The sequence below is a fragment of the Fukomys damarensis genome, unplaced genomic scaffold (assembly GCF_012274545.1).
Source record: "Fukomys damarensis isolate Sample0158 unplaced genomic scaffold, DMR_v1.0_HiC HiC_scaffold_9, whole genome shotgun sequence".
NCBI classification, from domain to species: domain Eukaryota; kingdom Metazoa; phylum Chordata; class Mammalia; order Rodentia; family Bathyergidae; genus Fukomys; species Fukomys damarensis.
This window is the reverse complement of record NW_022900921.1, coordinates 27,771,196-27,794,083: the sequence shown is the minus strand read 5'-3', so window position 1 is coordinate 27,794,083 and position 22,888 is coordinate 27,771,196. Positions and strand designations below refer to the sequence as shown.

Genomic DNA, 22,888 nt, shown 5'->3' with positions numbered 1-22,888 from the left:
GGGAGCTGGGGACCCACCGTAGACGATGACGGCAGCAGAGGCACTACGGCGACGGGCCACGATGTTCTTGGCCACACAGGTATAGTTGGCTGTGTCAGCCAGACGGGCCTGCCGCACAACCAGACTGTGTTCACGCGTGATGTACACGTTGGGGTCCAGGGATGGGTCCACCAGGTCCTCGTTCCGGAGCCACTCCACCTGGGGAGGAGCCACAAGACTGCATGGCCAGCCCACGCTGGCCCTGCCCAGAGCACAGAATGCCACTGAGGAGAGGAGCAGGCAGGGGTCCAGGTAGGTAGGCTGGAGAACTGAGAGCTTTGCCCACCTGGAGTGGGCATGGGAGCACCTCTCACCTCAGCTGGGGGGATGCCTTCTGGGGGGCGGCAAGGCAATACGATGCCCTGCTCCAGGGATACCTCCTTGGCCAGTGGCTCCTGCTCAAAGTTCTTGCGCAAATCTGGAAGAAAAACAACCGCGTCTTCTCACCCGAGTGCTTGCTCAGCCTGGACAGCTCTATCTCTTGGTCCTATAGGGGCATGGTACATGGCAGGAGGAAGTGCCAAGTGCCCAGAGGGATCAGAGGAGGGCTTAGTAATGTACCTACAGACTTCCTCCACCCATTAAAGGCAGGACAAGGAGCTTCCTGACCAGACCCCTTCTTCCCGGAAGCCTGCTTCTCCATTTCCTGGTGATGCCCTGGAGAGCGGGCTGGGACTCACAGGCAATGCGGATGTAGGCCTTCTGACTCTTGGTGGTGCCGGAGGAGCTCCACGCCACGCACTGACACCAGTATTCCTCCAGCCCGAAGACCTTCTCAACTTGCTGCCTCGAGACGTTGATGCGGACCTCCATGGCTGGCAGCCCTGAGGGCACAGGGGCCATCACTGAGCCTCCCTGCCCAAATGGATGATTCCCTGTACCACCCACAGCAGGAGAATGGACTTCAAAGAAAATCCTCAGCTTGAGGGCACTGCAGGTATCCCAAGGGGGTGCTGATTTATAGCTGGAGGCCAGGAGTAGAGCTTCTTTAACTTCCCTTCATTCTGTTATAAGGCCTATCTCCCTAGAGTCACTGACAGAAAAAATCCTAAAGGGGCTTCCAGTGGAGCTGTGGGCAACAGATTCTTACTGCTAGGGACCCCAGGCAGAAGCGCAGAGCAGACATGCTGAGCTCTGGGGACTTTGTGGCCTAAGAGAAGAAGAAGGGCTGCCTACCTCTCTGGAGGGCTGGTGGGTAAATCCTGACAAGTGATGGTATGATAACATCATTTAACAACACAATTACTGTCCTGCTGTGTAGTCTGATAATAGGCCCCTGGGATTTAGAGAGGGTTTCCTGTGTCTGTGAGGGGATACTGTTTCACTCAGTCCACTCTCTTCCATGACATGGTTCCCACCTGGACAGAAAGCCATGTAAAAGAGCACATGCTTGCCATAGGCATGCAGGGCTTTCCGAATCCAGAGTGTGTCTAGGGTTCTTTGATCACCCCGGGGTGGGCTAGTGGGTATCCCTCCCCAGGGAGAAACAATGGAAAAGGATGAGGGGCAGCCGGCAGAATGGAAGCTTGCCAGTGATTAGGAATGCAGGGTCTGCTGTGCCCAAGTAGAGTGGGCTAGGGGAATCCCCTTCCAGATGGGACTTGCTCTCCACCTTCTGCCACACCAGACCCAGACAGTGGAGTGTGCCCGGAGGGCCTGGGTCCCTTGGACAACCCCGAAGGAGGGTTGACAGCCTTTCTTCCCTCCTCTGGGCTGCAGCCAAAACCAATGTCCCCAGGAGTGAGAAAAGACTGTTTGTTTCCAATTTCTCCTCCTCCTGACCCCAATTTCCCTTGGGTCACTGGCTTATCAGAAAGAGGGAGAGAGGCCGTGCAGCCAATGTGTTTCCATTGTTAACAGAGAAATTCAATTAGAGCTGCATTGCAGGAGGAGCACAGTGCAGCTGAGCTGGGCAGGCCAGGAGTCTGTTTTCCCTCTTAATTTCTCTAACGTGTCTTTTCCTGACCCTTTCCCAGATCTCTCCTCATGGAGTCTGTCCAGCTTGTGCACAGGGCCCACTTGCTCCTGTCCCCCTGGCCAGTAGTGGAGGGTGTCACCCTTGGCTCAGAGTGCTGCTTCTGGGCTACTTTCCCCTTTCTGGGCACCTAGCTCTGCTGCTCTCTATGACATCTGGTGTGCACATCTCTGCATGTGGGGCTTAGAAGCAAGGGGCACCCACAGGGTCCATGAATAGGAGAGGCCCTGGGTACCAGCTGCCTGTCAAGCACATGGAGACAGGTGGAGTCAGGTCTCCTCACTCCTCCTCTTCTCTGCCTTTGGGGTTAGGGGAGGGAGACATCCAGACATCCTGAACCAGGTACTTTTCCTCGCCTGCGTGGAGAGGTCTATCAGGGCCCCTCCATCTCTGTGGTGGAAGTGGGGCTTGGCAGATCCCCTTAGCAACTTCATACACACCCCAAGCATCTCAGTTTGGGGACAGCAGCACTCCCCTCTTCTGTCACCTCCTCTTCTCCCTGCATAAATGAGCCCTCGAGCCACACAAGCTCTGAGAGGGTTGAGGGCTGAGCCTGGAACCCAACCCTGCTCTAACTCATCCTTATGGCAAGGTCTGTGCTCTTCTCCCCTGCAGGTAACTAAGCAGCCTGGTCCCTGACAGTTTCTGGGTACAGCTGTCTGGTGATTGTGAAGCGCTAGCCTTGGGGAGGAATGGAAAGGGAAGAGGAAGAATCCCAGGCTGCCTGGCCTGGGACATGTGTTCATGTGTGAACAGTGAGGGCACATGTGGGAGCCTGCATGGGGGCAGACTGAGTGTTAAGGGGCTCTGAGGCCTTCTCAGTCTGCTTCCAGTAACCAATCAGTTTATATTAATACACAGCAAATTATCCTCCCAATTCTTGGTTTTCCAAATTTCAGGCTTTTATAGTGACAGTAGACTTGGGTTCTAGCATTTTCAGGCTTTGGTCCCTTCCTTTGGGAATGAAGGCAGAGGATGGGCACTTGCTGCCAGGGTGTCCATCTTGCTGCTCCAGCCCTGCATGTTAAGAGGTGGGGCTGCAGTTCTGGGTGAACCTCTGATCCCTGCCACAGCTGTCTGACTACAGACTGTTACTTGTTCAGGTCTTTAGTCTGTGCACTTAGCCAGGTGCCACTGCTCCGGTATCTTGTCTGTGGGTAAGGAAAGCCTTTCTCCTCACCTCCAAGCACTCGATGGTTTTGGGTTGAGAAATCAATGGGATCAATGAACTTTCAGATGCACTGGCCACAGGAGGCCTGAGGTTGGGAGTTCAGGGCAGGAGAGGGTCTCAGTGGTTATGAGTGGGACAAGCCCCCATGAGCTCTGCTTTTCTGCTTGGCTTGAATGCAGCAAGGTTATAGGAGCCTGTTGGGAGTGTGGGCAGAGGACTGTCTATTTGTATGCTGGACCAGGTCAGTGACTGCTCATTCAAGCAAGAGCTTGGCTCACAGCCAAGCCACACACATGAGACCTCGTGATGGCAGTGAGGTGTGTGTATTGGTCAGACAAGGAGGGAGGGACCGGAGCCTTCCATAGGGTTCAGGACAGGTCTTCAAAGCTGCAGCAAAGCAAGTCTCTGGCTGCAGCTTCCTCCTCATCCATCTTCCCTGGTGGTGGATCTGTGTTAGCAGTGGGAGGACTCAGCATGCTGCAAAGTGGTGTTGGGCTCCAGGCGTGGAGTGGGAAGAAAGGAAAGGCCTCACGGAGAGCTCCAACTGGCCTATAAGATCTCAGGGCTTCCCTCCACCAACCTGCAAGGGTTCTCCTCATCTCCATTTTACATATGAAGAGACTGAGCTCAGGGATGGTGTGAGGCAAGTTCACTTGAGGTTCACAGTGGAGCCTGTCACTGGGGCAGGGCGGGCCCTAAAGCTGTTCTCATGGATGGGGAAGCCTCTGGCAACTCTGCCAAGGGTGTATGTAGAAGGCTGTGATCCTGGGAGAAGCTGCAGGTGCCCAGAACTTTCCTGGACTACATTGGTCACTAATGCTCCAGCTTTGCAGGATCACCTGCCCTGAGAGCCACAGAGGCTGAATTCCTAGTACCTAACCTGGTGCCTAGCATGGGGCAGGTAGAGCACCCAAGGTCTGCAGGAAGAGGCGACAACCAGCAGGCATGTATTAGGCTGGGACAGTGCAGAAGTGTCAGGGAAAGCCATCGGCTGGTAGGCTGAGCTGATACTTGTGGGTAGGAGACCAGCCCCCTCAAACCCTGGTGGAGGAAGGAAGGTAGGGGTGACTTCTGTACACCAAGAGACCTGGTTGGAACCCTTTTAGGTTCTTGGACAGATCATAGCAATAGAGGCCTCATCCAATCTGCAAAATACCAGGCTAGTTCAGAGCACTAAATGACACATTATCTAAGCTCAGGGCCTTCATCTCACACTCAGATTACTGCAAGAGTTTCCAAACAATTCTCCCCGGCTACAGCCTCGTATCTCTCCTAGGGGAATCCTTTCTGAGCTACCCCCCACCTGCCTGGCAGCACAGAGCACCTCTCTGAGCCTGGGGCCCCCTGCTTGCACTTGGCATTGGCGTGAGTCCTAGGTGCTGCCTGGTTGTCTCCAGCTGCATGATGGCTCTGGGCTCACAATAGCTTAGATGTTCTGCATGGTAATGAACACTGGGTGTCTCGGGCTGCCTGAGGCCTTGCAGAAAGCGGCTCGGGACTAAACCCAAAGGCTCCTTAAAGATGTGTGGGGTGTTTTGCAAAGTGGCAAGGAAAAGACAGAAGTCTTTGTCAGCTTCTGCCTGGCTGCTGGTCCTGCTCTTGGGGAGCAATGGAAACCAAACATGTGCTCTCTGTCCAATCCTTATGGCCCACCTACTGCCTGAAGCCAGGGCTGGGAGAGGAGGAATGCAGTGTCCAGTGGATAAGGCACCTGGGCCTGCCTGCTGGCACAGTCACCCCTCTGCCTCTGTTAAGTCCTGTGGGTTCCCTCTCCTTGTGTCTCTGGCTCTGTTCCTCTAGTCAGCAACCCCTGAGTGTTACCCATAGATCTGGCCACAGAACTCTACAGTCTGAAGCCCCAAGGACAGTGACATCACTTCAGTCCCTTTGCACATTCTGAACTCTCCTTGCAGAGCCCTGGCCAGTATGCTGGTTACCTGCCTGTGTTTGCTTGTGCTGTGTCCCCTGCCAAGAGTGCTTCTCCCCTCTTCCCTCCCTGGCCAATTCTTATTCCTCCCTTAATTTACCCCCCCTGAGGGTCCTCCCTTTGTGCCTTGGGCAGTCTGCTCTCCTCTCCCTGAGAAGTCTCCCCCATATCTGCCTCTCTGAGGGCATGCCCCCCATCAGAAGGATGTGCTTAGAGAATGTGTGAATGCATGCATGCATGAATGAACAAACACTTGCAGAAATCAATCACAGAATGTGAAGTATGTGAGTTCTTTGATCATCTGGGACCCACTCTCTCCGACTTCCTTTTCCTTGCTGGCAACTCTCACCAGGCTGCCCCTGGCCCTGCCCAGCCCAGCCTGGGCTCAGACAGCCCCCTCCCCCCATCACCTCTTGCTGTGAAATGTTAGGGCATTTTGAGGGGGACCACCCTCTTACTCTCCTATCAAGCTGGTGGAGTGGGGTCTCCCGGGGAAGGTCTCCGTGTGTGTACATGGGGTTCCAGGCCTGGGAATCCTGACTGGTGGGAGGGAGTGGGCACAGAGCTCGCTCCATCCTGGCCTTGCTATTCACAAGTGTGCGGTCTGAGGCCCTGGCAGACCCCTTTGGGCTGGCTGAGCCTCACTTCCCCTCTGCTGCACTACCAGCCACCCAAGCTGGCCTTACCGCTGCTTCCATCTGTGCTGCGCTCGATCACGTGGTCCACCTGGCGCACCCACTCGCCGTTGCACTTGAAGAAGATCTGTGTGGCAGGCATGGCCTTGCACACCAGCAGCACTGGTTTGTTCTTGACAATGTACACATCCTCAGGTTCCACCAGGAAGTGGGGAAGCAGGTCGGGGTTGGCACCTGGCACTGGGTTGGCCACTGTGGCACTCTGCTGGGCACCTATAGCAGGAACAAAGAGGAAAGTAAGCCAGGCCCTTCTTGGAGCTTCCTGAGGCAGCAAAGGCCCCAGCTTGGAAGGGCTGGAGGACAGTGAGTGCAGGCTCAGCCACTTCCCAGCTGGGCAAACTCAGGCCCCTGGACACCCTCTCAGCCTGTGTCCTCCTCAGCCATCCCACACACTTCTGCAAAGTGGTAGGACATAATGACACGAGGGCCGGAGCCTCAGCACTTACGCGTGGCAGCAATGAAGGTTCATTATTTCCTTAGAAGTGTAGGGATCCGGCGAAGCAGACCACAGGCCTGGAGGTTTAGGGGAAAACTGGAGGTAGGTACAGGGGACTCTGGCAGGACAGGGGGCAGCTTGGGGTGGTGTCTCTCTATTTGGCTCCCTGGCCTGTGGCTGCTTCTGGGCACCCCCTTCTGGTTGGTCCTTGCATATAACAAATGCTCAGAAATGCAAAGTGACTGAAGAAGGGGTTTTTGGGCAGGGGTACTCTGTACAGATAAGGAGGGCCCAGGAGGCTGGGGAAGGGGCTGGCAAGGCAGGGCTACTGGGGGCAGGGAATAGACAGCAGGGTGGGAGCCGTTGTGAGTGTGTTTGGGAGTCCCAGGGACCTGGGCCATTTCCCCCCTCTTCAAGGAGATCTGAAAATGCGTTTCCTTCTAATTTTAACCAAAAACCACAACCGTCCCACAAGCCATTTGTTTCTAATTACACAGGTAATTGGCTCTGAGGCATTGGTGAAGGTAAAGCCCCTAGAGCAGTCTGGCTCATCTGCCGACCAGCAGGACCCCTGAGAGGGGTTGGGGGAGAGTTGGGGCACCCTCACTCAGCTCTGCCTTCTCTGGCAGGCCCCCCACCGGCCTGCCTTCCTCCCAGGGCTGCAGAGGTTCCCCACCACATCCACAATTAATAGGGGCCTCTGGGCACAGAGAGGAAAACAGGTTTCCAAAACCCATTCTGTTCCTTGCTAGTGGCAACCTTGGGGAGTGGGGTGGTGACCTTGGGAAATCACTGGCTTCGAAATCTGTGAAGTGGAGATCTCCTTGGGCCTGTGGGGGAGTCTGAGGTACCTCGCACAGTTGACTTATTGGCTATTCCACCCTCCCAGGGGACTCTAAAATCCACTGAGGCTTACATGCAGAGGCCCATCCCCAGAACTGCCCCCGGTGAGTACCCATACCTAGGCCCCTCTCCCTCCGGGGCAGGAGTCTGCCTCTCCTTCTTGAGACCAAGACTCTGATGGGGTGCATGTATGTCCTGGGGACATCCATACAGGGTGTGCAAAGGTGACGGGATCCTGCCAAGAGGCTAAGGGGCCTTTCAGCAAGTCCACCCCATCCAGAGCCTGTTTCTTTGCTTGCACAATGGGAAGACAGATGGTGCCCGGGTCTCAGGGTTTGAGGGTAAAATGAAAAGACATGTGAGACACTTAGTGAAGCTCATGTCAAGAACCAGGAGTTTTGTATTTATAAGTGCAAGGGATTTCAGCTCAGCTCACAGCCAGCTCTTCAGGGGTAAGGGCTGATAGGGAAACAGGCATAGAACTGGTAGGCATCTTGCCTTTGGATGGCAGGGGAAATTTCCTATGCCAAGGAGGGATACAGCCCTTGCTGGGTATGAGGCACAGTGAGTGTGGCAGGTCTTTTCTAACACAGCAGGGTGGGGCTGTCCTGCCTCCAGCTCCCTGCCTTCCCCGCCCGCTCCCCACCACCTCCTTTCCCCATGTGTCCAGACTCTGGCCTCTTCTGGGTGGGCTCTTCTCCCTCTTGTGACCTCCCTTAGCAGCTTTCTCCTTACATGTTCCTGCAGCTCCATAGTGAACACCAACTACATGTGTGGTTGGTAAACATGAAGGTCATCTCTCCCACACCCACTGACTTGAGCCACCCTTTGCTTAGTACGGTTAAGGCTCAGGAAGTAGGGGATGCAGTGGAAGGGAGGGGCCATCTAGACATCTTAGAGATCCAGAATCTGAGTCTCTTACCTCAAAGCCCAACTCTGACCCTAGACCCACAAAGTGCCCACTGGGCACTGCCTCGTGCCCTTTTTTGTATACACGTGGGGCAGAACTCGGGGCCACCAACATGCTAAGCACTTACTCTATCACTGAGCTACACCCCAGCCCCTCATTTGCTTTCTGTCCCTCTGCAGCTACTGTCCAGCCCCTGACCCAGGCAGCAGTCCCAAGGAGAGCAGGGCTAAGTTTGGCTCTTGACTGTGTGGACCATGTGTCAGGCCCATCAGGCCCCCAAGGTCTGCAGAATGAACGGCAGGGGATGGGCCTTGTAAGAATTTTGGAGAATGGCCCTGGAGTGTGGGCGGGGAGTGGGGGGCCGGTAGCCCAGTGACTTCTTAGGGATGGACCCGGACAAGCCACAGCATCTTGGTGGCTACTGTGAGGGAGGCCTTCGTCCCTGGGAGCAGGTTGTCACCTGGCCTCCCATAGCCAGCAGGGGTGAGGGCTGCAGAGAAGACTGACCAAGCTGGACTCCAAGGCATCCTAGAAACTCCCTGTTCCTGCTTCCACCAAGCTTCAGTACGGATAGAGGCTCTCGGTGGCGGCTGAGCCTGTCTCTTGCCTGGTGGGCAGAGACCCGGGTGGGGGTGAGGGGCCGGGAGTGGCGCACGATTCTCCAGGTTCTTCAGTCTCCCGATCGATCACTGTGCCGAGCACGGCTCACGTCAGCCGCCTGCTGAACCTGGCACAATCCCTCATGTCTGCCTTTAACTGCTAATGAAAAATAAATGTACTGTGACCAATAAGGGACATAGCTCACCTCTCCAGGGCCTCCGTCACGCCACACCGGTGTGCCCACCCCCACTGGGGGGACATTTATTGGGTGGCCCCAGGAGGTACCCTCTAGGCTGCAGCTATGCCCTCCAGTAAGGACACGAAGGCCTTTGGTGGTGGTAGATTCAGGCCCTATTGGGTGTCCTCTAGAGATTACGGGGTGCTGCTGGGGCAGTCAGTGCAGCTGCCCCTCCCTTCATCTCCCTTCGCTCACCATGTGACCTCTATCCTGTGGTCACCACCTGTGACCTTCTCCTCTCCACAACGTCCCACTTACTCCGCGCAACAAAAAATCCAGACTTTCCAGTGTGGACAAGGTGATGAGGAACGGGGGAGGGAAGATGTTTCAGAAAGGGTATGGGTGAGAGGGCTGTGGAAGGAACATCTGGGCAGTGCCTGGATGCCCAGGTCGGGTGGAAGAGTATTTTAGGAAACGGGAAGAGTGAAGGCCCCAAGAGAGGAAGCAGCTGGTTTGCCTGGGGCCGGCCAGGTGAGCAGCAAGGCTAGAGCAGTGGGAGCACGGCAGATCCTCAAACCTCAGGAAAGAAAGAGGGACCTCAGGGACCTTGGGGAGGAGCAAGGGCTCCAGGAGCCCAGTAAGAGTGCCCTGTGAGGGAGGGGCTGCAGCAGTGGGTAGGCACATGGGCAAGCTGTGGTAGGCGCTGGCAGAGTGGACCGGGACATGGAGACCTGCCCCACCTGGGAACATTAGCAAAGGTGTTGTCTCCTCTGGGAGGCCTTCCTGGATCCACACTCTTCGCCACTCACTCCGGTAACTGTCCTATCTCCTGAGCCTTCCTCCGGGGCTCATGCCACATTCAGTATTGATGCTGCCTCTCTCATCAAGACCATGAATCCACTTGGTGCAGGAGCCTGACTGTTGAGGAAGTGTTTGTTGAATGACTAAATGATCCCTGATTCTTCTTAGACTAGAAGATCTATCCAAGGGTGGTCTGTGGGAAATCCCAGAGGAGGCAAAGTGAGCACAGGCAGTCCAGGACAAAGAGAAGGCCCCTCACTCCAGGCTGCCCCAGCCATACCCAGACATGCTGCTCTTTGGAGCTGATCCTCCCACCCCCTTTCCTCACCTGCAGTCTGGGAAGATAAGAGCCGCCTGTGTATCTCAGAGGCCCAGGGTAGGTGTGAATGCGCTTTCAAATGTTTTATTTTTAAAAGCACCACGAAAATATGAGGTGTGATTAATCAAGCTATTAATGAACTCGTGAGTGAGGCCTCCATCCCCGGGAGTAGGGTAGGAGGGGTGGGGGCAGGGTGTCACCTGGCCTCCCACAGCCAGCAGAGGTGAAAGCTTCTTCCCCAGAGCAGCCCGTACCTTTGCCAGCCCCCACCTGCCACCTGCTCTTTCATGGTCCCAACAGCCCCCAAGGGGCTGGGTCCCACACCAGAGACACTTGTGCAAGGGGCCGACACAAGCCACTTCCACTCCTCTGAAAAAATGCTCTGACTTGAAATGGGCAGAGGAGGGGCTGGGGCACAGCAGTCTCTGTCATTCTCTAGCCTCACCTGTTCCTGGCTGCCGGCCCAGTACTGCACTCCTCACCCTTGGGTGCTGTGCCCCCAGCCTGTCGGGGGAGCCTCATAACAATCTCTCCATGAAAATTTACACTTGGTGGTCGGCGTGGGACCTGGGTGTCCAGTTCAACAGGTGACACACGTGTGGAGGACAGTGCCACAAGACAATGCATTGTGCTCCTCGCCGGGCATTCAAGGCCCCACTGGCCTCACCTCTAGGGACTTCCTCTGTGTCATGTCCAGTGACATCTTGACTGTCTGATCCTCCTCAAGGGCTCTGGAGTACTCTATCCTGGGGCCTGCCTCCCTCAGGCATTATAGCTGACAGTGCCTTACTTCCCTCCAAGAGGGCCACACCTGGGTGGTCCAGGTGGGCCCACCCCATCCTTGGTCCCTGGTGGGCACACTCCTTTTCCATGGGAACCTCCAAGGCCTCGTTCCCAGACAGACATTCAGGTACCTCTGTCTGAAGAGATGGGACTCCAGGATCTTGGCTGGGCCAAGAGAAGAAAGAATCTTTCTGCTGGGCTTGAAGCTATGAGTAGGCTGGAGTGCTGGGGCCACCAATGGGAGAGGTCTGTCCTGTGCCTTGTGAGTCAGCAGCAAAGGTGTTGTCTCCTCTGGAAGGCCTTCCTGGATCCACACTCTTTACCACTCACCCCGATAACTGTCCTATCTTCTGAGCCTTCCTCTGGGGCTCATGCCACATTCAGTAGTGATGCTGCCTCTCTCATCAACACCTCAGGGGACAGGTGCAAGAGGAGGCTGTTCATGGTCTGCAGCAGAAGCTTGGAGAAGCAAGGGGAGCAAGAAGCTGACCCCCCGCTGCTAGCACTGGAGGCCTCAGATTCGCTGGATCCAAAGGCCCCTGGATCCCAGCCACAGGAGCCAATAGACTCTTATTTTGGCTGAAGCCAGTTGGAATTAGGATCCTTTCATTCCACTGGACCACTTGCTCATATCCTGTTGGTTGGTCTGGCTGAGTTGTGCTTGTCCTGCTAGGCCTGCCTAAATACCCTCTCCTTCAGGAAGTTCTCCCTGCCCTCCAGGCTGTGCTGGCCATACCCGCTCTGGAAATTATTCTGCCACCACTGCAGATGTGTCTCCTCAGATGGTCAGGGCCTTGTGAGCAGGGACTAAGTATCTGTGTCTCCTACCTCTCCCCAGGGCCTGGCCAGGGTCAGACACAGCAAGGGCCTGGAGAGCATTTGTTGAACCTCATTCCCTGGATCATAGCCCAGAAATGAAGGGCTGGGATGTGGAAAACACAACTTCTCATTTGCCCAGGGCTCAGCTACAATCACCTTCCAATCGATCAGTGAGGTAAACAATTCACTGGGAAGGGAAGTGGAGCCTCGGATGCCAGCCCAGGACCTTGGGGAGGCAGAGACCCTGCTCCAGAAGTGCAGTCTCCAAGGGAGGCAGAGAGGCGGAGGTCACTGGGCACTGTGAGGGGGCGGAGGGGCGCAGGGCTCAGCATGGCTCACAGGGGAGGCAGGATCTATACTCTGCTGCCATCTGCATCCTGTGGCATGAGATGGCTACGTGAGTTATTATTATTTAAACATGGACGAGTCTGTGTGAGGGAGCCTCACGAGAAGGTTCTGAGATGCAGGAACGCATTCTGCAGGGGGTGGGGGTGGGCAGACAGACAGTGCCAGAGAGACAGAGGGACAGAGAGAGACACAGGGACATACAGAGAACAGAGGAGGTAGAGGGTGAGGGAAGAGTGCAAGAGCTGAAGGAGGAAGTTCCATGACTGGGTTGGAATCCAGAACCCCCAGCCCCACCAGAGGCTACAGATCTGGGGAGGAGCTGTACTGAGAGCCGCAAGGTCCCAGGCAGCAACGCTTGCCTGGAGGTGAAGTTGGGGTGCCACAATTCTTTCAGACCCCTCTGCACTGCCCACCAGCCACTTCACTGGCTGTATGGGGCCCAGCTCCAGGTCCCTGTGCAAACCACCTACTTCCAGAGCCTTTGTGTTTCCTCCTGTGTGAAATGGGACAAGGAGCCCTGACCCTGCACAGGGCAAGGAGGGGCCAGGAATGCACAGCTCCTCCCGCTTCGCAGGCCCTCATCCATCCCTCAATCACCTGTCCCCTGCCCATGGCTCACAACAGCACGAGATCCACTGGAGGGCAGGGGCAGGTCAGAGTCCATGCTAGGCGTGTTTGGAATGAATGAAGGAGGGATCAATGACAGTCCCTTCCATCTAGGAACATGCAGGAGGTGGGGGTAACAGCCCCTCGCAGTGTCCGCTCTGAGGTGAAGGCTGCTTCTCAACCTGTATTCATGCATATACGTGTGTATGCAGCACTCTGGTTTCCATGGCGACACGTGCATGAGAGTGTCACAGAAGCTGCAGCCACCTCCCAAGATCTGAGGGAAGTCACCCTCTTCTCCAGTGGGCTCCAGGGGCCTGGTCACAGGGACAGGCACATAAGGAGGACACACAGATGGGCTGGAGGACAAAGTTGGGCAGGGTGGGGACAGCACCACCTCACCAGCTCAGAAGGCAGTCACACCCCAGCTGCCACAGACCAGGTGTCTGGCAGCTGTGCTCAGGTTCCTTCTGTCTGCCTCCAGCATTTCAGATGGGGAACATAAGGCTCAGACCAGCCGAAGGTTGTGTGACCCACCAAGAGCAGAGGGACCTTTGCCAAAGAGCTGGGGTCAGATACCAGGCAGGGCGTTTCCTGGGTCAGCATCTGGCCTTTCCTACCTATGTAAACACTTTGTTTCACAAACCCTCCAAGTTTATCCACCACAGGACCTTTACGTGTGCCCTTTCCTCTGCTTGCAACTCATTGCCTCTTGCTCTTCCCTGGGCTGCCTCTTCCTAGTCCTTCAGTCTCAGCTCCAATGTCACCTCTTCTTAGAGTCCCCCCAAAGGCCATGTCTGAAGTAATCCCCACTAGCCAACATCCCTTTCCCAGCCTATTTTCACTTTGTTTGCTTTTTGTTCTCCTTTTCCCCTAAAATGTATCACAACAGTGGGGACCACGTTAGTCTGTTCACTGCTGTAGTCCCAGCACCCAAAGTAGGCCTGACCCATACACATGTGCTATGCACCAATACACAAACTCTGCCTTCCCACTCCAGGTTCAGCCCCCACATGTGGTAGGACACCTCTGCCATCTCTAAGAGTCTCCAAGCCTGCCAGCAAAGGGGACTTAGAAACCCCCTGGGAAGGAAAGCTGTGATGGGGGACAAGTTCCTGGGACCCCACTTAGGGCCCCCCCTTCCTACAAAGGGACTTGCCTCAGGCCAGAGAAATAGTTAATAAAGCTGAGGTCTAAATAAGCATTTGATTAACAAACGATAAAATAGCTATTGTGTCCCCGAATTAAGCTGTAATTGTGGCTGATAATTGGCTGGTTAGAATTTAATAAGCTGCAATTAAATAGAATGGAATCTAGGGTAATTATGTGGTCACAGAGCCCAGGGAGAAATGGGAAGGAAGGAAGGAAAGGAAGGAAGGAAGGAAGGAAGGAAGGAAGCAAGCAAGCAAGCAAGCAAGCAAGCAAGGGAAGCAGGCTTTTTCCTGCTTGAATCTCTTGCTGGCGTGGTGTGCATGGCAGTGGGCGTACTTCTGGTTTGGGTGTCGGTGGTGGAGGTGGTGTGTGTGTAGGCGTGGATATGAAGGTGTGGGTGTCTCCACCTCTCATTTGGCAGAGGTGGCCGGGCAGTTGGCCCAGCCACCTCGTCACCACTTGTACGAGGCGGGAATGTAGGCTCTGAGCCCTGCCAGGTTCTGTGGCAGCCCCAGCTGAAAGAGACATAAAAGAATTTCTGGCACAGTTCCTTGCCAGGCGGGAGATCCTGGGAGGGTGGTCAGGAGGGTGCTGGGAACACGAGGAAGGCAGCAGGTGGGGAAGGGGACTCCTGTCTTCCTAATGGGGAAACCAGCTCAGAGAAGGGAAGGATCTGCTCAGTTACACAGCAATCAGTGGCAGAGCCGGACCAACTCCTCAGACAGACTGTGGATCACCAAGGGGAACCGCATGGCCCTGTAGGTCAGAGGATGAATCCCACCTCACCATACCAGCTCCCAAAGCACCCTCATTTCCACTAAGTCCCTTACCAGGTAAACTTAATGGGCTAAGTAAGAACCCTAAGGTACAAGCATTCCACAAGTGCGCCCTGAAGGCAAGTCCCTTGCTCCCCGTGAGGTGGAGGCAGGAGCGGCACCCACTAGAGACGCTCCCATTGTCCTCCTGAAGGCTGCCTCGGGCCCCATTGGGCTGCAGACATTCCTGGTGGCTGCAGCCTGGTGTGCCCAGTCCTGTTCCCAGCCCTGTTCCCAGCCCAGGGGACAGGGGTGATACACAGCAGCTCCTCATCTGCCAACCATCTCACAGCTCAGGTGTGGTCCCTGGTGAGTCCAAGTCGGAGTCCGCAGGGCTGATGAATGGCACCGCCTGTGCTGCTGTTTATGACCCCATCGGCAGTTTTACAATGTTGCCAGCAATTAATTTAATTAAAGACCCTGTCCCGGATACGGTGACATTTCATATCTCAGCGGTTTAATGTGAGCCCAACCAGAGCTGGGGCCAGGGTGGTTCAGGAGCAGCAGCAGCTTGGGGTGGGCAGGGACCAGAGCCCAGAGACACAAGAAAGGTCACATAGTCACCTGCCCTTGGCCAGGAGGAGATGGTGAAATGGCCACAGGCACACATGCACACTGTCACAGCAACAACCTCACATACGTTTTCTTAGTCCTTATCTTTACAGTGCTTCTAAGGAGGGAAAGACTATTTTAAATTTCCAAGTAGGGGTGAAGAAACTGAGGTGTGGAGAGGCGAGTCAGTGAATGATAGATTCCCACCCAGGCAGGCTGGCTGCCGTGTCCCGGGTCAGGGCACATTCATTCAGCAAATATCTGCCGGTGCCACGCCGTCATGTGTGGTGTGGTGTGCTCAAGGTGGCTCATTGTGCCCGCCCTAAAGGAGAGGTCCAGCAAGTCCAACCACACTGGGAAGGGCTGGGCGCAGGCTCCCAGAATCACACCTTCCACAAACTGACCTCTAGGGTCAATGGGCCTAAATACCACAGCCCATTGCTCCCCAGCTCAAATCTAACAAGGATGACTCTGGCCACAGGTTTCCAGCCAACGTGTAACTCTCATTCTCAGCACCTGAGCCCTGGACCCTCCCCGTGGAGGACCCAATAGGAACATGCCGTCACCCAGTGACAGCCAGTTCCCACCTGTGGGTTCCCTCAGCCACAGGTGGTGGCAGAGGCAGTGGCCGATACACACAGCAGCTCTTTCATGTCACCCTGACTTCCTCTGTCCCTCTTCCATCCAGACTCTGACTGTGCTATACCCTTTTCCTGGAGGCCCCACAACCTCCCACCAGCTGCTGCCCATGGGTCTCCAGCCAGGCTCCAGTGCTTGTGAGCAATGTCCCAACATGTTCACTACTCCCCGATACCTCCCTGAGTATTCACACTGGGTATGTCCCAAGTCAGCTCGGGGGCTTCCCCCAAACCTGCAGCTTCCTAGAGTTTCCTCTCAGTCAGCCAGGCCACTGCCTCCCAAGCAGCCTCTGCAGGAGTCTCAAAGCAGCCAGCCCTCTCTGCTCTCCACCATCCACTGTTCTAGCCCTGATGTGCCCTCACTCTTTTGCTCCGTGGCCACCTATCCCTACCCCTTGCAACATGCCTTCCCTGGGCTATCTCACAACTTTTGGTGACATGCTTAACTTTGCCACAATGGTGCTATTTGTAGAAAGAAAACCTGCCCCATGCTTTGAAGCCCTGCCTTGACTCCCACTGACCACAAGCAGAGTATACTGGCTCCCTGTACAATCCCATGCCACCAGTGCAATGGCCTTGTCCCTGCTCACCCACCCAAGCCTGCAGCAGATTCAGCCACAGACACTAACTGGAGTGGCTGGCGGCCCTCACTCCAACTTCCCCGGGCTGGGTACCCACCCACTCCCAATGCCCTGGCCTCATTAATTCATAATTCAAAATGTCATCTCTTCTGGGACTTAACTCCACAGTCCTGTCTCCGTGGTGAGAGACAGCAGCTCCAAGCCCCCTCTTTCAGCAGTGTCCAGCTCAGGGGCAGCAGTTCCTGTCGGCTCCCTACCTAGCTGTGTGACCCCGGGCTAGTCCCTTCCCTCCCTGGATCTCAGGAGGTGGTGCTGGCCAGGACTGGCACACTTGAGTGCCTCTAGGGGCTGTCTGGGAGTCAGAGGACGTAGAGAGTGATGACACCAACCAAGAGATCAGCTCAGCCTAGTCAGCTGCTGCCGCTCAGGCAGGCTGGCCAAGATGTGCAGGATTTTTTTCTTTTGAGAGAAGGTGGAAATCCATTTTTGGGTGAAACATTCCATATTATAATGTTGACAACTATGTTAAACATCTTAAACACTGCGTAGGCCAAACACATTGGCAGGCCAACACCAGACTGGACAATGTCCAAGGCCTGTTTTGACTTTACAAATCAGGGTTACAACAGGGGAAGGGGGAGCAACCTCTCCCTGCCTCGAGGCTGCCCCAGAATGCTCCGGCTCTGCAGCTGCTTTGCCCCTCACTCGCCTCTCTTCCCCTCTTCTTCCTGCCCTGGCTAGCACTTTGGAGGAGGTCCCCTGGCCCAGGGCAGAGGCTGGACGGCCATCTGTCCTTCTCCTCATGGCTGGAGCTAACTGCCAGCACATGTCCACTATTGGCTGAGACCTGAGGGCACTGCTCCTTTTCGGAGGTGGAGGCCCCCAGAGCAGTAGAATTCATGAGAAGGGGTTAGGGGAGCAGATTGGGGGCCACTGGCTTTGCCTGCAGCTGGTGTGGACCTCAGATCATGACCCAAAGTGAGCCAGCAGAAGGGTGCTGGAGACAGAGTCACAGGCAGGCTGGGGAAGGGGGGGCACACAGAGGAGACCCTCTGCAAGGTATGCCCCCCTTCATCCAATCTGGGTGGGAAGAAGCCCAGGCCTGCTGTGACCTTCCAGCTGGGAAGAGGATGTCTGGCCGCGCCCATCACACCCCTGACGAGACAGTAATGAGCCCTCACCCCATTTTAATTACCCACTGTCCAAATAATTACCAGCTTGTTTATTTCACTTAATGGCAGCCGTACTTTTTTCTCCTGATATTGATTTCATGTTTTCCTGGTTTGTTCATTATCTTTCCTGCCCCTTTAATGGGCTCCAAGCTCTTGTGGGTAAAGAGGGGGCTGGAAGGAACATGAAGGAAGGAGAGACAGGTGGCCCAGGCCCTGCTTTGCAGTCCAAGGTGAGCTGATGCCTTCCCTGGGCCTTAAGTTCCAGCACCCCAGATCCCTGCACACCCTCACACCCTCTTATCCTCAATACAATTAGGGTAGAATGCTCAAAATGAAAGCAAGGAGGAAGGAGTAGCAGGGGAGAGAGAAACTGATTTACCCCTTCCCCAAGAGTCTCCAAAAGACAAGGGCAAAAGTGGAAAGAAGACGCTAATGCCAAAATGACGCCCCAGGAGGCTGCAGTATGGAGGCTGCTGACAGGTTGGGCTTCGGGGGGCTGGTGGACAACCACCTCTTCCTCTTGTCCTCAAGGAGCACCCACCTTCCAGAAGCCCAGCCCCTTCCCGGGCCTGACCTCCAACCTTGGCCTCTGCCTCACTTGCCTACCATCACCATGGAAACACAGGCGATGCCAAGATGTCATCTGGGATTTGGAAGAGTAGCCCATTTCTCTGGTTTTGGTGGGGGAGGGCAAAGGGGGATGGGAAGAGGGAAAGGGGAAGCCAAGGGCCTCTGGGTGAAGATTTAGGGTCTCCTGAAGAGGTCATTAGCTCTTTAATAAATCACTAATAATTACATGAATATTTAAATCTTAATAAAAAATACAGTGGGACAGTGAGTCTCCCCGTGTGGGTATTTATGGCTATTGGGCTGGAATATATATAAAAGTTGGTATCGGTCTGATTGAACTGCTGTTATCACCACAGCTAAATGGGTAATTGGGAGTGAGAGATGCTATCAGTGGATATAAATTACATACAGTAAACCGAGGTCATTAACTGGTTTATTATCAATTATCTCTGTGCTTGTTCCCCTTAAAGTGAACTTTAAGTATATTAATGGGAAAATTTACAGGTCCTAATGAATTGAGGGAAGCAGGAAGACGCACCCCACACCCCAGCTTGGCACCCTGGGGCCCTCGGCAGCCTGTTCCTGGGAGGGGGCACCCACAAGCCAGGGGTGGCTCCAGAGGGAAAGTGCCTGGTCAGCAACCCTGGCCACATACAGCTGCACGAAGCCAAGTCCTGCTCCCCACCCGGCCCGGCTAGCACAGATGGTCAGCCCCTGAGGCTGGTCCTGACCCTCATCCCAGAGAGAGGCACAGGGTAGGAAGGGGCGGATTCATCTGAGCTTCCTTTCACCCAGCACAGACCCCGCCAAGGCCTGTTGTGTGCAGAGAATCAACTGCATGTGGACCTTCATCTGTCCCCGGAGCAGAACGCGGCACCACCATCAGAGCGGCACAAATGGAGTGAGAGGGAGATGGGGAGCAGGGAGGGCAGCAGCTCCCACCCTTCCAGGCTCCCAGGGTGCTCCCTGTGGAGGCTCCAGGACGGCAAAGCAGTTGTGAAGCATCAGTCCATCCTGCTGCCCAGCACATCCACCCCCTGCTGACAAGTGACCCAGACCAGCTCGCTTCAAGGTCAGCATGACCTCCTTCTGGGCCAGTTCACCACCCAGCAGCCCGGGCTTCCCCTGAGGCCTCCATGCCAGAACTGTGCCTGCACCTCAGCCACTGGCTGTGTGCCAGGCCCTGGATGGCAGCGTAGATTTGCCATGTAGGGAAAAACAAGGTTTGACCCCACTCACGAGAAAGACACTGGCCAGATGAGGCTCCAACCTGTGGTCGGGGTTGGGTCAGGAACTGGCGACACGAGAGCACATAACTGAAGGGCCTGATCTGGGATGGCTTCCTGGAGCGGGTGTCTGAGCCACGTAAGGTGCCCTGGTGCAATGGTCCACGAGTCTCTGAGGCTGCTCAACTGTCCTCTATGAAGCACTAAAAACATTCATAGGACCCTTGCCTCTTGTTCCTGCCATTCTGGGGTCCTTTTGTCCTTTCTCCTTCCTGCTCCAGCTCTCCCCTTCTCATCCTGTTCTGAACTCAGCCCTAACAGTTTGGCTTCAGCTTTTCCCACTTGCTAGAGGACCCACTCTCTGACTCCAGAGCACCCCTGGCCTCAGCTTTTGGGGTTATGTGAGGCTCCCCAGCCTTCTGCCCCTCTCTTCTGCTCACTCCTGGAGAATGCCAGGATTCACCAAGGACCTCAGGGCAGAAGACTCCCAAATCCTCACGGCAGGATGTTGTTTTTCCTCAGTCATCTTATGTGACCATCCCAAAGGATCAGCCTCCCATACAGACAGCACTGTCACAGCCCCAGCTACAAACCTGCTGAATGTGACCCTTCTGTCTCTTTTTCTCCTGTTCCTTCAGATGCTGGAGATCATTGTCCCAACACCTGGTCTGTTCCGTTCTCCCAGAACTTTAAGCTCAGCACTGCCAGAGGACCTTTGTACCTTGTTTCCCCTGCGCAGCATGCTGTCCTCACAGATGTGGTAGCTCATTCCTCACTGTCCAGATTTCAGCCCACAGCACCTCCTCAGAAAGTTCTTCCTTGCATGTCTCATCTAAAAAGTGCCTTTGTCATGCTCCGTGCTCATCTCCCACTGGACTAGTATCTTTGTTGCCTGGCTGCTGGGGCCTGGGAGGGAAACTGCAGGCGAGAGGGCCTGCTGTCTCATTCTTCCGAGGAAGTCCTGGCGTAGTGTGGACCCTCGGGATACCTGCTGTGAAGGAATGGATGCACTCGTGGAGTGTGTGCTCTGTGCCAAGCCTGGAGCTCTGGGCTGCAGAAGGTACTTGGGTGCTCACTGTCTGGCAAGAAAAGCGGCAGGCACAGAATATAGCATGTATGCCCTGGGTGGTCCTTGGGACCAGGCAGGAGCTGGGAGGGGGAAGTGGGAAGGGCAGTACACACTGGGGGAACAGCACAGACAAAGCATTTGTGGCGGGACATATTTGGCGGCAGCATGGGTTGCATTAGAAAGGCTTTGGTCTGAGCCAGGACACGACACTGTCCATAGGAAAGCAGAGAAGGGTAAAGACAGGAGAGGGGTGGATAGGGTCAGGGAAGCTTTACAGAGATGACTTTGCTGTTGGGGGTGGTGGTGGCAGCTGTTACCACAGGGAGCTGCCTGACCTGAAACAGGCCCTTGGAGGGAGGGAATGGATGTGAAAAGCATCCTGGTGACATGGGGTGCAGGGCGACCAGCCTGCCTGGGAGGAAGACGACTCTGTCATTCCCTGCCTGGTTGAGTGAGTAGACAAGGTGCAGCCAGGCACATATAACTGAATCACCTTTGCCTACTGCTTGCTCTCAGAGGAGGGCAAGGTCAGTGACCTCTGGATAGGTGGGGCTCCTCTCGCAAGGGGCAGGAGCCACTGAGTGGCCCTGCTGCAGACCCTGCTGTATAATGTCTATAGTCAGAGGAGAGCACTGGGCAGGAAGTCCAGGGTTGGCCTGAGGTCTATCTTCCAGGATCTGCTGAAGGCAGGATGGGTCTCAGCCGAGTCACTGAGCTGCAGTCCTGCTGGGGCCTCTGTACTGGCTGGAACAGCAGCAGGCCTGGCCAAATTTTAGAGGCTGCAGACTCCTGGCCCACAGGCTCACAGTATATTTTGTAGGTCTAAACTCTAGCGCATTATTTGAAGACTAGAAAGTTCCACTGGGTAAACATTGGTTTTCCACCTCCTGTTGAAGAAGTAGAAGCTGGGCCATCCCAGGCCCACATACCTCTAAGCCACAGTCAGCTGTTTCAGATGCAGCACAGTTTGCGTAAGTCCCCCAACCCCTCCCTTGCCTGCCTGCTACGACCATTTGGTGCCTACATTCAGCTTCAGTTCCAATTCTAGCTTGGTCCAGATGCCACTCCCATCTCTTCAGGTAGAAATACCCGCTTTCCCACCTTGTTTCCCTGACACGTACTCGTTACAAGGAAAGCCCAAAAGAACAGTGAGGCTGGTCATGGGCACGAATGTGGACCTGACTCCATCCTGAGATTCCGGGCTGGGGATACTACGGCTGCCTCGCATCCCACCAAGAAGACCCAGTGCGCCTTGGCATCCTGGGACTGAGGGCTCTCCCTATCAATGTCTAGAGGATCAGCCAAAGCTGGGGGCCTCTGAACTGTCCCCTGAGACAGACTGATCAGCGTGGACCCAAGTTTAGTTACAGCTTTTCTTTAAAAGATGCATTGACTCCCCCACAATAGAGCTTCAATTTGCTTAACTCTCACCGCCTTCCACCTGGTTTCCATACCACCCTGCACCTCTCCCTTTCCCAACCCCTGCCTCCTATCTTCGTAAATAATCCTCTCCTCTGTGCCTATAATTAGCCCCAAGTAGAATAATTCATAACAAACTTTATTTCTTGCAGCATCTTTCTTGCTAATGTGTCACTGAAGTGCCTTGCAGGATCAGCAGGAGGGAAACCAGACTCCGGGAAATAGCTGAGAGCCCTCCCCATGGTCTGTCAGCAACATCAGGAGCCAGGCTGGCCGGTCATACACCCACAGGGACCAGCCTCCAAGTGGGAAGTGGAGAAGCATCCTCCTCAGCCACCTGAACACAGCCAGGCGGGTCAGACATGTCCTGGGATGTCCACCAGTCCCGAGAATCTTCCCTGAATAATAGTAACGGTATCAGCAATAACAGTGAGCGCAGCTAACGCTCGTATAGGGGTTAGTATGACCTGGCTCTGTTTCTTAAAATCAGGGTTTTAGAAGTATGAAATAAAACTTAGCCTCTTTAAAACTATATAGTCTGATGAATTTAGACAAATGTTATCCACCCCTCCTAGATATAAAACAATTCACTCCCCCCAAGTTCCCTTGAGCCCTTCTGCTTTTCCCCACCCCCTGCAACCACCAGTCTGCTTTCTATCATGAGAGTTTACCCTTTTCTAGAATGTTACAGAAATGGAATTATATAGTCTTTTGTGTCTGGATTCTTTCACATGGCACAAAGTGTTTGAGGTTCATCTATGTTGTAGCTGAAATAAGTAGTTAGCTCTTTTTTATCACCGAGCAGTATTCCATTGTATGAATTATCACAATGTGTTTATCTACTCACCAGGGATGTTTCCAGATTTGTGTGATTATAAATAAAGCTGCTGGGAACTTTCACATATGAGCCTTCGGTGAATATATATCTTCATTTCTCTTGGGAGTGAGATTGTTAGGGCATACGGTAAGTATATGTTTACCTTGATAAGAAATTCCATCTTTGGGCCAGGGGTTTAGCTCAGTGGCACTGCACCTGCCTCACAAGCGCAAGGTCCTGAGTTCAACCCCCAGTATAAAAAAAAAGGAAAGAAAAGAAAAGAAATTCCATCTTTGCTGTATGTTCTGTACATGTTTATATTTAACATTTCACTTAATTATCTCAACAACTTTATGAGTTAGGTACTATCATTATCCCCACTTCGCAGATGACAAACAGAGGCTCAGAGAGGTTAGGTCACTTGCTC

General features: G+C 54.5%; 1 protein-coding gene across 4 annotated transcripts in view; it reads right to left on the bottom strand.

Annotated features, from left to right (window-relative positions):
* Positions 1-22,888, bottom strand: part of Unc5a (unc-5 netrin receptor A) — a 52,914-nt gene that overhangs the window by 9,837 nt on the left and 20,189 nt on the right. For 3 of the 4 annotated variants that reach the window (XM_010622098.3, XM_010622101.3, XM_010622099.3), the window contains 4 exons: positions 5,799-6,020; positions 720-863; positions 354-457; positions 18-198 (listed from right to left, as the gene is read on the bottom strand). In XM_010622098.3, the coding sequence (XP_010620400.1) occupies positions 18-198; positions 354-457; positions 720-863; positions 5,799-6,020 (651 nt within the window). Of the gene's footprint in view, positions 1-17; positions 199-353; positions 458-719; positions 864-5,798; positions 6,021-9,514; positions 9,540-22,888 lie in introns of those variants that run through there. The other variant, XM_010622100.3, reaches the window with a different exon arrangement.